Genomic DNA, 13,992 nt, shown 5'->3' with positions numbered 1-13,992 from the left:
CATTCTGTTATATGTTAATGGAGGTATAAGACGCACACTATGCACGCGTGAAGATGATCTGTGCTAAGTGTACGAATTCTTTTGCAAGCCACTGTATATTGCCTAATAATAACAGAAACTCCAACAGCTCGAAAACCCAAACGACCTCGATCCCCGTTTCCATTCCCCTTTCATTTCCCGTTTAATCCCCTTTACCCCCCAAAACGGGCTAACAACCCCTTTTTCCAGCAACGAAACGCCAAGTTAACAAACAACCTACCCTAGAAACATCCATTAAAGTCCTCTGGAAGGAAACGCAGGCCCTCGAGGCAGACAGACTCTCCGCAGCTTGGATATTGCGCTTTTCAGCGGCGGATCATAAACTCGCTCTGGTGAACGCTCGTTTTCGTTGCGAAACAAAGTAAACGCGGAACGACATCAGCCAGCAGTGCCGTCGTCGTCGTCGTCGTCGTCGAACAACGCGACGAGACGTAGGCGTATAGCTGTATTATTTAAGGGCGAGTTCTGCCGCTCGTAAATCGCGTTCCAAACCAAGCCGCCCCCGCGGGAATCGAAGTTGCTCCAGCGTGTTTCCAGCCGGATGGCCCGTCGACGCGACGCTCGCTGAGTTTTCTTTGGCGTCGACCGGGGGACGCGTTGCCCGCGGACGCTTTGAAGCGCTCCACGCGTCGACGATAAATTTCTCCGGATGAAGAGAAGCTCCTCCGCTTCGTATAGCAGTGATTATGGCAACTTTTTCACCCTTTGACACTACTACACGTATCACTTATCAGTTTTGTTCGTTTGAGATTCGAAAACGAGAGAGTTGGGATATACGTTGGAAGATTTGGAATATTGTTTCACTTGTGAAAATTTTGTTATTGATCGAGGTCTTTTGATTGACGAGAAATTTTTGTGGCTAAAGAGAAACTTAGATTCTCTGTTCTGTGCAATAGTAGTTGTGGCGATTTCTTAATTAATTCCTTGACGTCTGGCGTCTTGCCGTATACTTGTCTGATTCGTTCTTTCGATGAAACATAGAGAATTCGACGATTGATATATTAAAGAATTTCTTTAGGGATTATTCAGTCAAAACATCAGCAAATTTGATGCACCGACATACTTCTCACGATAGTTTCACAATCTTTATTCATTAGATACCTGTGTTAAATCGACGAAACACACAAAACATGTAATGTTTTAATTCTTCCCTTTAATTCTTCTAATCTGAAATAACTTCCTCATATCACCGACGCTTTTATCAAACCGAAAAAACCCAACAGACAAGTCATAACAGAACGAGAAACTCACAACTCGATGGAAAATCCGCAACGATTTACGAAAGTTTTGAAACTTTGTGAAAATTGATAAGATTTATTGCTTCGATGACAAATCTAATCTTTATCTATACATCTATATCTTTAATCAGAAGATGAGTAATCTTCTCGTCTCAGAACAATCGCTGAACAGAATAATCGCGATTATCAAAGCCAGCGGATAAGATAGCCACGTAATTTCCTCAGATCCTGCAATAAAAGCTCACGTGCGTCGGCTGTTGTCACCGGGACAGCCGGCATGCGACGAGACGGATTCGGCCAAAATCTCTTACGAGGCAATGACCTTCCCGAATAACCCCAGGCCGGTGTCATCGGGTAACGGCGAAGATATGGAGCCAAGAAAGCCAGGAACACCGGAACTTCCGGGTGGCTCGCCACAGGAACCGACTGCCGCGAAGCAGTATACGACGAGAAGCAACGGATCCTACAGTGACGCTTCCGGATCCTCTGAACTAGAGGCGCTACTTCCGCCAGTGGATAGTTTCAAGGAGGAAGAACGTGCCCAATGGGAGCCTCTCTCCGGCGACAAGTTCTCCAGGCAGAAGAATACGCCTAGGTAGGGAATTCCTCTTTCATGGAATTCTTCTTCTCAAGAGAGAAAGCTTCTGAACGGTATTACGCGATTTTTTAAACATTTTCTTCTTTTTCTCTTTCGATGTTTTCATGGTATTCGTAACGTGTATACCGGTAGATCTCGGAGAAGCGTCGAACCTTTCAGCAAATGGAATTTATTCCGTTTTCATGAATGAATATAGGGAATGAATACGAAACGAACGATTGCTTTTTATGAAGGAAGATGAAGAACGAATTATTGAATTATAGATTTTGTCGTTTGTACAGATTCTCTTGCTCGTCAATTTTCCTTTTCAACTACGATTACTCGTATCACCAGACAGAAGGAACGCATGATCGAAGACATGGTCACCTGTGTCGCTTCTCCGTCTTATCGATTTCCTTTTTTCAGTAGAATCAATCGTATCACCAGACAAAAGCTAGATCAAACCTCACCGATATACAAGCTTAAGATAACTAACGAATAACGCGATGAATGCAGGTTCGAAGCGTACATGATGACCGGCGATCTAATGCTGAACCTGTCGCGCACGCAGCAGAGCAGCGGCCTGCTCCCGAAGCACCAGAAGAAGGTCGACTCGCTGAGGTACAACAATCATCATACCCACCATCACCATAATCACCACAATCACCACCATCATAACTCGGTACCGACCAGTCCTAACGAGATGCTGGGCCATCACCGTACTTACAAGTGTACCGGTTCGAATTCGGCCAGCACCTCACCGGTCGGGATCAGCAAACGTGAGAGCGGCCAGTGTCCAGGCCAGAGCGATACTAGCAAACAAAATGCCGCGAGTTTCGGTTATTCGAGCGGCTTCGTTCGCACCTCGCGCTCCGAGGACCACTTGCAATTCCAAAAGGATCCGTCAATGAGCGCGGTGGACATTGACATTGACGACGACGTCACGTCCAGCTTGAACACCCTGTTGGACACTCGACCTGACAGCGGCCAGGGTCTGTCCAGCGATCGAATCGTCTGGACGTACAACGCGCCAGTTAGCTCGCCGTCCGCCTCGGAGCGCACCTCCTGCTGTCAGAACGGCAGCTCCTCGCAATCTTCGTCGAGTAGCTCCTCGACGGAGGGAACTAGTCCCCAAAGATCCTTATCGCCAACCTCCCCTACCTCGGTCTCGTCCTCCGTCATGTCCTCCAATTCTGGATCCCGTAGGTTCCCACCGCCGGTACCCACGGGCACCAGCGCCTCAGCCCTGGGCCCCTCCGGCGACGGGACCACCTCCTCGGCCTCCGGCCTTCATCCCACCAACGGTGATCTCAGCCAGTCCGAGGCTATCAGCAACATGTCCAGTCCCGACTACAACGACGAGGAAACTATGGACATACTCAGTGCACGCGATATCATGATGGTCAGTGATCCGAGTGACAGTGACTCGACGATACTCGCCAGCGAGCCACCGCAGAGGAGATTGAAGGCGGCAGCGGCGGCTGCTTCTGTACCACCGGCGTCGAACGCGTATACACCGGCGCAGGAGAATACCGAGCATAGGATAGTGATACAGGTGAAGGGGCCGGACAAGGACGCCACCGCGGCGAGGAACACCAGTCCCAGGCAGAATAGGCGACGGGGCAATCTCAGCAATCCGGAACTCGTGCCCACGTCCACCGCGCAGAACACCGTGCAACGGCCGACTGGCAATACCACGCCTGAGTTCGTCGGGTATCAGGTACGACATTCGTTTTTTCGGTTTTACGATCTTTACGATTCTCGAGAATATGGGTTCAAGAGGTGAAGCTTGAGATTGGTTCGAGAGAAAATCTTGGATAAGAGTGCAAGTCCTTTTCCCTTCGTGAATCGCCATTGCGAAATGTCTATCAATGTGTCTATTACTCACGTCTATCCGTTTCTTTCTTAAAACATGCAACTTTACTACTTATCGTATTGACTCGTAAGAAGAAGCCAATGTTATAAATATATCGGCTTGTACGTAGTTCGTAAAGTCGCAAAATCTAAAACAGTAGCGAAGAGAGAGATCCTTGGCGGCATAGCACGAGATTTCTCTGATGTAACGTAAATAAATTTACAAAATTACACGCTTACTTCGATGTTTCTGCTCGCGTACAATATATTTCCTGGAAGTGGTCGTCATTCCTGTTAGAGTCGTATCGGTGTCAAAATGCGACCGCAAAATGGGTATTACTTTACGTGCCCATTTTCTTCTTTATCTCTTTCATCTTATATTTCCTCTTTGCAGGAGCTGAAGGAGAGCGAGGACGAGAACGAAGCTCTGAACATCGGTAACTACGAGGACAAGCACGGAGGCGCATCACCGCCGCAGTCTGCGGACGAAGAGAGCGATATCGAAAGTTTGCACAGCTTCCATTACAGTCCGAAAGCGGTGGACCTACCATCGGCAGTTCGATTGGCCAAGAGGCTATACTCCTTGGACGGCTTCAAAAAGTCTGACGTTTCTAGACACCTTAGCAAAAAGTACGTACACACTTTACGGACCAAAGAAACGACCTGAAATTTTTATGAGATTTTTCAGAATAATCTCGGTCGGATCTAGGTTTATTATTCGTTTATCGTTCCAAACGTTCGAATCAAAGAACTAACTATTTTCTAACTATTTCATTGTAGATGTATCATTTGATTCGCGCTATATCTTCGCATACATATCTTACGATGTAAAATACTTGTTATAGTAAAATTTATTAGAGCTTTTCGATAAATGTAAGTCGAGAATGTAAGAGATCAGGTCCCTGATACTTATGATTGTAAAACGCCTAATTTTATTTTGCGACCTCTCAGCGCAGTTCGCATCAAATGAAATCTAATACACTTGTGGAAGAATGATCGTATTTGAGAAAATCACCAATCACCTACCAATAATCAACTGACCCGTTTTTTATTTAAATTTGGAGTCTAAATAATATCAGTTTAGCAAATATTCCCAGAAGGTTCAAACATGTTTGAGCGAAATACCAAGGTTTACCTAGTGAATTCATGTTTGAAATTGTTTTGAAGATGTTATAAGATGTTGTCTCGTTTGGACATTGCAGCAACGACTTTAGTAGAGCGGTAGCCGAAGAATACTTGAGATACTTCAGCTTCGAACGGGACACGCTGGACGTGGCTCTCAGAAAGTTCCTTGCCCAGTTCTCTTTGACTGGGGAGACCCAGGAAAGAGAGAGGGTTCTTGTACATTTCTCCAAGAGATTTCTCGATTGTAATCCGGGTGCATTTAATTCTCAGGGTAAACATTCATTTCTGTTGCATCCTTGTACGCGCCGATGGTTTATATTTATTTACTGGGTTGTTTCGTTTATTTCAGACGCTGTTCATACCTTAACCTGCGCCATAATGCTGCTCAATACCGACCTACATGGTCAGAATATCGGTAGAAAGATGTCGTGTAACGAATTTATCGAGAACCTCTCGGAACTGAACGACGGCGATAACTTCCCCAGAGAGGTACTGAAACAGCTTTACAATGCCATCAAATCGTTCCCCTTGGAATGGGCCTTGTGAGTTTCATCGAATTTTTAAATATACAATTTTCTTATTATTGTAAGATACTCGTGGAGATACTATAGTATAGTGGGACTTACTGGCTGTTTAGAGACGAGGAAGGGGATGAAACTGCGAATCAGGCGATTCAACAGGGTGACGGTCCAGCGATATCTGGTACCGGAAATCCGTTTCTCGACGTGCCAAATGTTACGGGTGCTACGGAGTTTAAGAAGGGATACGTTATGCGGAAATGTTGCTTCGATTCCAACGGAAAGAAAAGTAATGCATTTTATATGATCTCCGATACATCTTTCTTAAATAATTTCAAATATGTGCCATAATCTAAGAAATAAGAATCGCGCTCACGTGACTCGACAATTACTAGCCATGTCGATTAATTTCATCTGTATCTCATAATTATTTGAAATTCATATATCGTCCATTGATATTTCTAATGTATATGCCGTATATTTTGTAATGTAACGAAATACAAATGTTATTTAATTGGTTTTTTAGCACCGTTCGGCAAACGCGGCTGGAAGATGTATTATTGTACATTGAGGGAACTTGTATTATATTTGCACAAAGACGAGCATGGCTTCCGTAACGATAGTTTGCACAACGCGATACGCATTCATCACGCGTTAGCCACCAAAGCGTCCGATTACACGAAGAAGGAACACGTCTTCAGGTTACAGACTGCTGATCAAGCAGAGTATCTCTTCCAAACGAGGTAATTATCTTTTACCAAATTAAGTCGTTGTAACATAATTAATAACATGAATCGGTATGACGAGTTGAACTGAATATTTTCAGTGATTCCAAAGAACTGCAGTCGTGGATAGACACGATCAACTTCGTGTGCGCCAGTTTTTCTTGCCAGCCACTAGCAGGAGCGGTGGGTTCTCAGCGAAAATTTCAACGGCCTCTGCTTCCGTGTAGCCACACGAAATTATCTCCTGTGAGTAGTGTTCGTAGGATCGAAGAGATTAAGAAAAGTGGTTTCTTCTGCTCGGCCAGGCAAACGAATATAATCTTGTCTTCGTTGTTTCTTTATTTGCAAGCCTTCCTCTACTATCCCCGAAGCGAACTCCGTTCTCTAAGTTCTCGTACTCGAGATTCGGACAGCAGAATTAGAATCGTCGTACAGAGTGTAGTGTAAAAAACGTATTAAACTAATACCAGTCTTAAACGAATAGAAAAAAAAAGTAGAAAGATAGATTCTATCTCGTGATTCTTCTTCCATCGTGGGTTGCGCGTTAAATGACGGTTTGTTGGATTTTTTTGACGTGTTGTCAGAGAGAACAGTTACGGGACCATGAGGAGAGGGTGAGCAAATTGGAGGCTGAACTGGAGGAGCACAGACGACATCCACCTGAGAGAGGAGCTAAAGCTCTCACTGTACAGAATTATAAGGAAAAAGATGCCTACTTACATCACGAGGTAATGTATAGTATCCACTATCAACCTTTTTCTTAAAAAGAAATTAGATGCTTATAATTTATAGTATTATATATTAAAAATTCTTTAAGTATCTCTGATTACATTAATAGATGTAGGCGTAGCGTAGAGATTTCTAGAAATTCTTAGAACGCGATAGAATTGGTTTTCATTGGCTGCATCTCGTAGAATATTTTATCGAATCGAAGCTCGAATTGCCCAACGTCGAATGAGAAAAAGAAAATTCGCGGTACTTTCACCGCGTTATATTTTATGTTCCCTCATTCTGAACCAGTTACATAACTTTAATATCAGTGTGCTGTTCTCGTATTCCAGTTCCCGTCGACCTCTTTTCACTTCTACGTTAATCAACAGCTACTTACACGAGAAGAATTTATTCCCAATATTGAACGGTTTTAATAGGCATTCCAGGTTAATGAAATTTGTCGCTTAACTATTAAGACAATTTTTAATGATACCCATACGTGACATTTCTAAATTTTCGCATGTTTATCATTGCAGCTGAAGAGGTATAAAACATACGCGTACCTGTTACGATCCAGGTTGGCGTTCACGGAGGTGGAACCGTCGCTGGTGGAGAGCAGTATCGGCGAGGTGGATGAGGGAAGCGGGGCCTTGCTGAACTCCGAAGTGGCACTGATACCGCCGCCTGTTCCCGATCGGCCAGCCATAAATAGGTACAGTTACAGGGCTGCCATTTACAACCGTAATCTGCTAAACGGTCAGGACTACGGCGGGGACATTGGTTGACGTGTGATGGGTGTCTTTTCAGCATGTGTGGTCTAATCTGACCTGCGCACGCAGGCAGAAGCAACAGCTGAAATTCGGAAGAGAATATTAACGAAAAAATACCTAACGATGTATTCGACGCATCACTTGTTAAGTGCTGTACTTTGCTGCGTGCGAGCGCGCGCGTATCGTGTACTCACCATTCTCTTTTACTATATTTAATCGTAAACTTATCAGCGGCCATTAAAAGAAAACAAACCGGTAGTGCTAGCATTCGTTCGGCGTTCTGCTACAGCAGCCACTTGGATCTTTCTCGTTAAATCGTTTATTTTTCCCTCTTATCGTAATATTATTTGATATCCGTTTACTTTCTTGCTTTCTTGTTTCTAAATTTTAATGAATATGTCGTTGTTGAAACTTCATATTCATTATATAGGAAGCTGCTGTTCTAAGCGCTCATGCGAGAGACCGGCTACCAAACTGGTGATTGGGTCAGGGTTCGCACCTAACGCAGTAATAGTGTAAATGGTTCACTAATTATACCCGAGTAGTTTGTTAAAGCGTTGACAAAGACTTGGCAAGGCCCGATTCAAGACTCGTGCCTTGACTGAAGATAAGACCAGTTATGTATAGAACAATATTCCATTGGCCGGAACGATATTCATAAACTGTGACCATCGTTTAATTCATCCGAACGTAAATCTACCTGTACAGAGGACAAACAGCTACATGTACGATTTTTAAATGTGTCGTAAAACTCGGTCGAACTTTTCTGTATTAAGAATGACATAATATTGTACAGAAGTGACCTAAACGAAATTGTAAAATCACGCCATCAGAAAGCAGAAGAAAGAAAAAAGAAAGAAGACAGTTGTACGGTATTTTGTTGCTATACCAAACTGTGTCTATCTTCGTACGTAAAAATGGAAGAAACCAGTATCTTACACGAGCATTTCCTCATGCTTTCCGCTTTTCAGTTCGCTGCTAACAATTTTATAACAAATATTTAACCAGTTATGTCGGGTAACAGGTGGCGTGAAGTAATATGTCCTCTTCTCTTGCTATTTCGAGAAAGTTTCACCAAGGGTAACACACGATGTGGGTGCATTTGCTTTTATTTTTTTATGTTTACATATTTCTTTTTTTCTTTTTATTCCTTTTTATTTTTGTGTGCTACTCACAGTAGAATGTAACGACAGACTGTTATCGATATATCTCCATGATCAATCGCGACTTCCATTGTCTTTTTTGTTTACCGCCTAAGGACCTAGACCTTTTTATCAGCCGAAGAGTCTCGCGTAAAGCATTTTTATAGATCATTAATGTCAAGGATGGGAGCGATATACCGCGAAATTTCAAGGTATTCTGCACGTGCTGTTGACTATTTATTTAAAGGTTGAATAGATGTATTTATTTTCTAATAAACGAGACTAATCGAAATAAATAGCGAAAGGTACATACGTTTCGTTGGAAACATGAGGAGAAAAACGAAAGGTAGTTGAGAACGGCGTGTTGTTTTGCCGTTGTTTTTCCAGTTTTCATTTTTGTTGGTTTCAACAAAGGCGATTTGATACGCTGGATGATATGTTAAAAATACGGCGATGTATTATGAAATTAAAGACTGGATATAAATCTAACTAGGCGCGTATTCCCGGCTCGAAGCTGTTCAGTTGCGACGAAAATTCTGTATCAGCCATTTTACACGGGTAAATGTACGATATATTTTTGTATTTGGTATATTTGCCGCGGATACGTTTCGCGTCTTTGTATTCCAATTCATCCGCATCCACCGATTTTTCCATGTGTTTTGCGTGATCGATTTATGCGTGTGCCCGATCCTCGCGATCGGGGAAAGCCAGTGAATCATCGTGCACGTGTTTTTTCTGTGATCGCGCGCTGTTGCTTTTTACGGTTTTTTGGTAAATTGGTTGATACGAAAGGAACAACGTCATTCCGGTAGTTTTAGTCGACAACGACGAATATAATAAAACGGAGAGTAAAAACGTAAAAGTGGAAGAAAAAATCACGACAGAAATCGAGTCCTTCGTTTCTCGTCATAAAAATATCGCAGATAAGGACTACCGTAGGGCCTCACCTTATTCTAATCACTGTTCCGACTTTACGTTTAGGTGCATAACAAGTAGCAAGTTATCGAAATTATTCTAGCCTTTTTAAATGAAAATTATCCAGTAACGTATATATATATATACATGTATGTATATGTATACCGTGTACATATATACGAATATATATGTATATGTATACACACGATTGTTCTTGCATAAAAAGTATTACGTAACTGACTCGGTGCTTCTTTCAGCGTTTTAATGATTTTTAGAAAAATAATAGGTTTTTATTAATATATAGAAATAATATTTATATGTTATATATCGTGCAAAATGTAATTCTTTGATAATACTTATGGTTAATATGTTATAGTACTTGAACAATCGATACGTTTCTTTTAAACTGATTATTTATCGTTGATATTACTTATAGTTACTAACTATACACATAATTCATTTTATGGTAGAAAAGGCACTCTTGCAAGTGTTACGTAATTGTTTTATGCCTGTATGCTGAATTTAATCAAGCGATACTCTTCTATACTCTTGGAAAACGCAGTATTAGGACTTACTAATTTCTTACCATTCAGTTAGAGAGAGAAAGAAATCAAAATACATGGTTTTGTGCGATTATGTTGAACAAAGTTTAGCTATTTTAAACGAAGTTTAGCAGATTTTTAGTATAACGTTTGTACTAATCAATTGCAAGCATTCCAATGAAATTTCTCTCTTAGAGAACACCAAAACAAATCTGTTCATTGACTAGTCGAATTAGCGTTTTTAGATATGGTTCCTGTAAATCATGTTGCTGCTCAGTACGAATACATTAATTCTTAAGCATAAATCAGTAAAAGCTCTATTTCATTACTTTTGTATTTTGATTGTAGGTAGTCGCTTTGATATTATCTGTTTACTATTTATTAAACACCATTCTTTTGTATCGTTCTCGAGAAGTCGTTCACTACATCTAATCATAGTGTACACTAGACCCCTTGTACATAAAACTGTATTATATGTGGATAATATAACGATTATTATAAACTATATAAAGCTAATGGCAATAAAGATAAACAGTCTCCAAATTAAATAGATTCGCAACTTTCATACATAATCCCACAGTTTTAAATACCAGTAGGTACTTTACTAATACACTATGTGTACATGATACGTATTTTTTTTATTGATATCGCACAGTATCTTGCCTTATTTTGCACGTCACAATATTTTCTGCATGCACAAAATTAATGGTACTTTTGATAGCTAATATTACATTAATATTATGTTTAGCTTTCTTATTTGTATATCATTTATGAAAGAAATGGAAGCACTGTATGTGCTATTAATGTTGCGATAGTATGTGGCTTAATGACGTTACTACGAACAACGTTATACAAAGTGAAATCAATAATATTATTTCCAGTAGTTATTACAATTGCATGAACTATGCACTCTATACAATTAATTTGCTTTGTAATACTTTTCTTTAATACTTCTCATATATCTTCAGCTGTAGAGTTGCACCAGTAAGCATGAAAGGAATAAAATTGCAACTATTTATATACAAACTTTATATAATTAATATTGGAAAAGAAATTCATTTGAAACTAATATTTTCTTTTATATATATTATATATTTAAAATGTATAAAGTATTCAGAAGAGAAAATTTTGCTACTAGGTAGTATCAATACAAATTCAATTCAATTATTTTTGAAAATTTAGAAATGAGTCTAATTACATCGTCTACAGATCTCGTGTTAATGTGCACAATTTGACTTCATTTTTCTTATGGACTTCAATTTCTTTAAATATATATGTTAGAACTTCACTTGTACTGTATATATTATTTTATATTTGTTTAATGATTTTATTAATTTATTGCATGCAACAGGATTGAGCCAGTGTCATCGTGAATGAAGACAGCAGACCATCATCAAAACTGTTTCAACGTGCACGGAAGTAACGTTAAAATTTTTTTCTTTTTTTTAATGAAAATTCGTCAACGTTGGAATTCATTGTTCCTAGTTGTTACATTAGTAGGCATCTATTATTTAAAAGAATCTTTATTTTGCACCAAAAGAATTGTCAACTAAATCTGTTGTCAGATGTGAAACAAAGTAATATTGAAAAGTATTGTGGAAATACTGGAAAACTTCTCAAGATCATTTTCTGCTATTACAGAACTAATTAAAGAATGCAATTTTAATCATAGAATACTTTTGTTTCAATCGCGATAGAGGATAAAATATTTGACTGAAGTGAAACTCCCTGAACAGACAAAGTTACACCATCAGATTATCATCAAACAAATTTATTACAACTTAATTCTTAAAATTATGACATGCCTCAAGATTTAATTACAAACTGGTACTAACGTCACCTCGATTAAGTCTTACCTAACGAAGATTTTCTAATTGATCTTGTTGCGAACGATCAAAGGTTGGAAAGGAAAGATGTAGTGAAAAAAGAAAGAAATCTAAGTGATCAATTACTCTCTCGAGAATCGCTCGTTACATCGATCAAGGGAACTTAATGTTACGCTAAGGAATTATCGAATAAGACGTTTTTACACAAATATACAACTATCAGCTATGAAATTTAGTAAACACATAAAGTTCAGGACAAGTTGCATGGATTGCCATTACAATTGTACTATATTAAAAGCAAAAGATATCGCTCAACCTGATAAAGCTTTTCCTTACATACATATATATATGTATGTATTACATATATATATACATACATATAATATATGTAATATATATGTAATACATATGCGATATATATATATATATGTAATATATATGTACATGTACATACATGTACATATGTATCTATATATGTAATATATATATTTCTCGTTCATTCTTTTTTTTTCTTTTGTTAGATAAAATACTCGAAAAATTCTCGCTCGATTAATCATTGTGTTAGAAAGAATATACAATATACAATTAGAATATAGGTTTTACTGCGCAGTATACCAATCGAGTATGAATTTATAAAATCTGCGAAAAGCCGACTTTATTTTTCATATATATAACGAACTTCATAAACGCAATATTGCTGTCTGAATTGTCGATAATAATCTACATAATTGATTTTCTTTTTTTATAAGCGTCGTACCTTGTCTTCAAACTTACTTTTACGCTTAAGGTGATAGTTACTTTTTTTTTAAATTGTACATAGATCACACGGTGTTGTAACGTTTAGACCGCCTTACAATCGTATCGTGCATAAATGCCAAAGAATCGCATTTAAAAATACATTTTTTCTTACAATGTATTTCTTCTTCGCATTTACGTTCGTATATATTTCGCCGATTATTATGTCATTACTCGCTTTTATTTTCTTTCTTTTTTTTCTTTTTTTTTTTTTTTTTGTTTTGTATATTATTGCAATTTTTGCATACTGCGTAATTATATTGCTCTCTTTCTGTCTGATTTATCTCCCGATTTATCTCAATAATCACTACGTTTACAAGTACGAAAAGTTTATCGAAGATTTTGTCAAGTTTTTTTTCTTTTTCTCCCTTTTTATATACAATTGCACAATTAAATCTGTCAAAGATATCGTCAGACATAATTTGTTCTGTATAAACTAATCATGACACATCCTTACAGTTAAATACTCATTGTACATATTATTTTAGTTTTGTTATATCTCTTTTTCTTATACTAACCGAAACTTGAAGACGACTGTGTACTTCACGTACATGAAATATATATATTCCTTTGTAAATATTATTTTACAGTTACGAAAATAAAATTGTGAACGTGATCTGTTCTCGTTTCGTGTTTCTTTTCTTTATTCCTCTCTCCTTAAACTACTTTCTCCTTATACATCTTTTTGTTACAAATTAAACAACTTAAATGCAATATACAATTTCATAAATATTTCTCTTGTTACCTGATAAATAATACGTTAAAGTCGAAACTTCAATATTTTGCTATAAAATTATTTCATGAAAATTGATCTCTACGTAATTTGCTGGTAAAGAATAAATTTGGCTCTTTTACATTATGTTATTGCATTACACTGTAGTATTACGTATTTTAAAATCTTTATAGATTCAGTAAAGATATATACAGGATTTGCATATGAATTCGCAATTTATCTATAAACTGCTTATGCAAAAAGATATTATTCGACAATGGAAGAAATATTTTCTCTGATGTAATTAGTAAATTTAGATTGGATTTAGAAGTCTCTTGAATTGTTACAATTCATTAAAATGCATAAATACTTTGCGACTTTGAAGCTAATATTTATCATGGTAAAAGACTTGAAATAGAACGACGATTATATAATTTATCTACTAAACGCTAATAGATCGAATTACACACAAAAAAAAGGTATTTACAAAAACGAAATAGATC

The 13,992-nt window shown here is 38.4% G+C and overlaps 1 protein-coding gene across 13 annotated transcripts in view; it reads left to right on the top strand.

Annotated features, from left to right (window-relative positions):
• Window positions 1-13,399, top strand: part of LOC100646160 (PH and SEC7 domain-containing protein) — an 82,807-nt gene extending 69,408 nt beyond the window's left edge. For 6 of the 13 annotated variants that reach the window (XM_048412602.1, XM_048412597.1, XM_048412603.1 and 3 more), the window contains 10 exons: window positions 1,503-1,872; window positions 2,371-3,574; window positions 4,103-4,338; window positions 4,911-5,104; window positions 5,183-5,375; window positions 5,450-5,640; window positions 5,878-6,094; window positions 6,178-6,322; window positions 6,661-6,804; window positions 7,324-10,704. In XM_048412602.1, the coding sequence (XP_048268559.1) occupies window positions 1,503-1,872; window positions 2,371-3,574; window positions 4,103-4,338; window positions 4,911-5,104; window positions 5,183-5,375; window positions 5,450-5,640; window positions 5,878-6,094; window positions 6,178-6,322; window positions 6,661-6,804; window positions 7,324-7,572 (3,143 nt within the window). In that variant the 3' untranslated portion in view covers window positions 7,573-10,704. Of the gene's footprint in view, window positions 1-1,502; window positions 1,873-2,370; window positions 3,575-4,102; window positions 4,339-4,910; window positions 5,105-5,182; window positions 5,376-5,449; window positions 5,641-5,877; window positions 6,095-6,177; window positions 6,323-6,425; window positions 6,514-6,660; window positions 6,805-7,137; window positions 7,234-7,323; window positions 10,705-11,507 lie in introns of those variants that run through there. The other 7 variants (XM_012317225.3, XM_048412599.1, XM_048412600.1 and 4 more) reach the window with 6 other exon arrangements.
• The last annotated feature ends 593 nt before the right edge of the window (window positions 13,400-13,992 follow it).

The sequence above is a fragment of the Bombus terrestris genome, chromosome 15, assembly GCF_910591885.1.
Source record: "Bombus terrestris chromosome 15, iyBomTerr1.2, whole genome shotgun sequence".
In the NCBI taxonomy this organism is placed as follows: Eukaryota; Metazoa; Arthropoda; class Insecta; order Hymenoptera; family Apidae; genus Bombus; species Bombus terrestris.
Note: the sequence above shows the minus strand (reverse complement) of the source record. Positions and strands in the feature narration are given on the sequence as shown.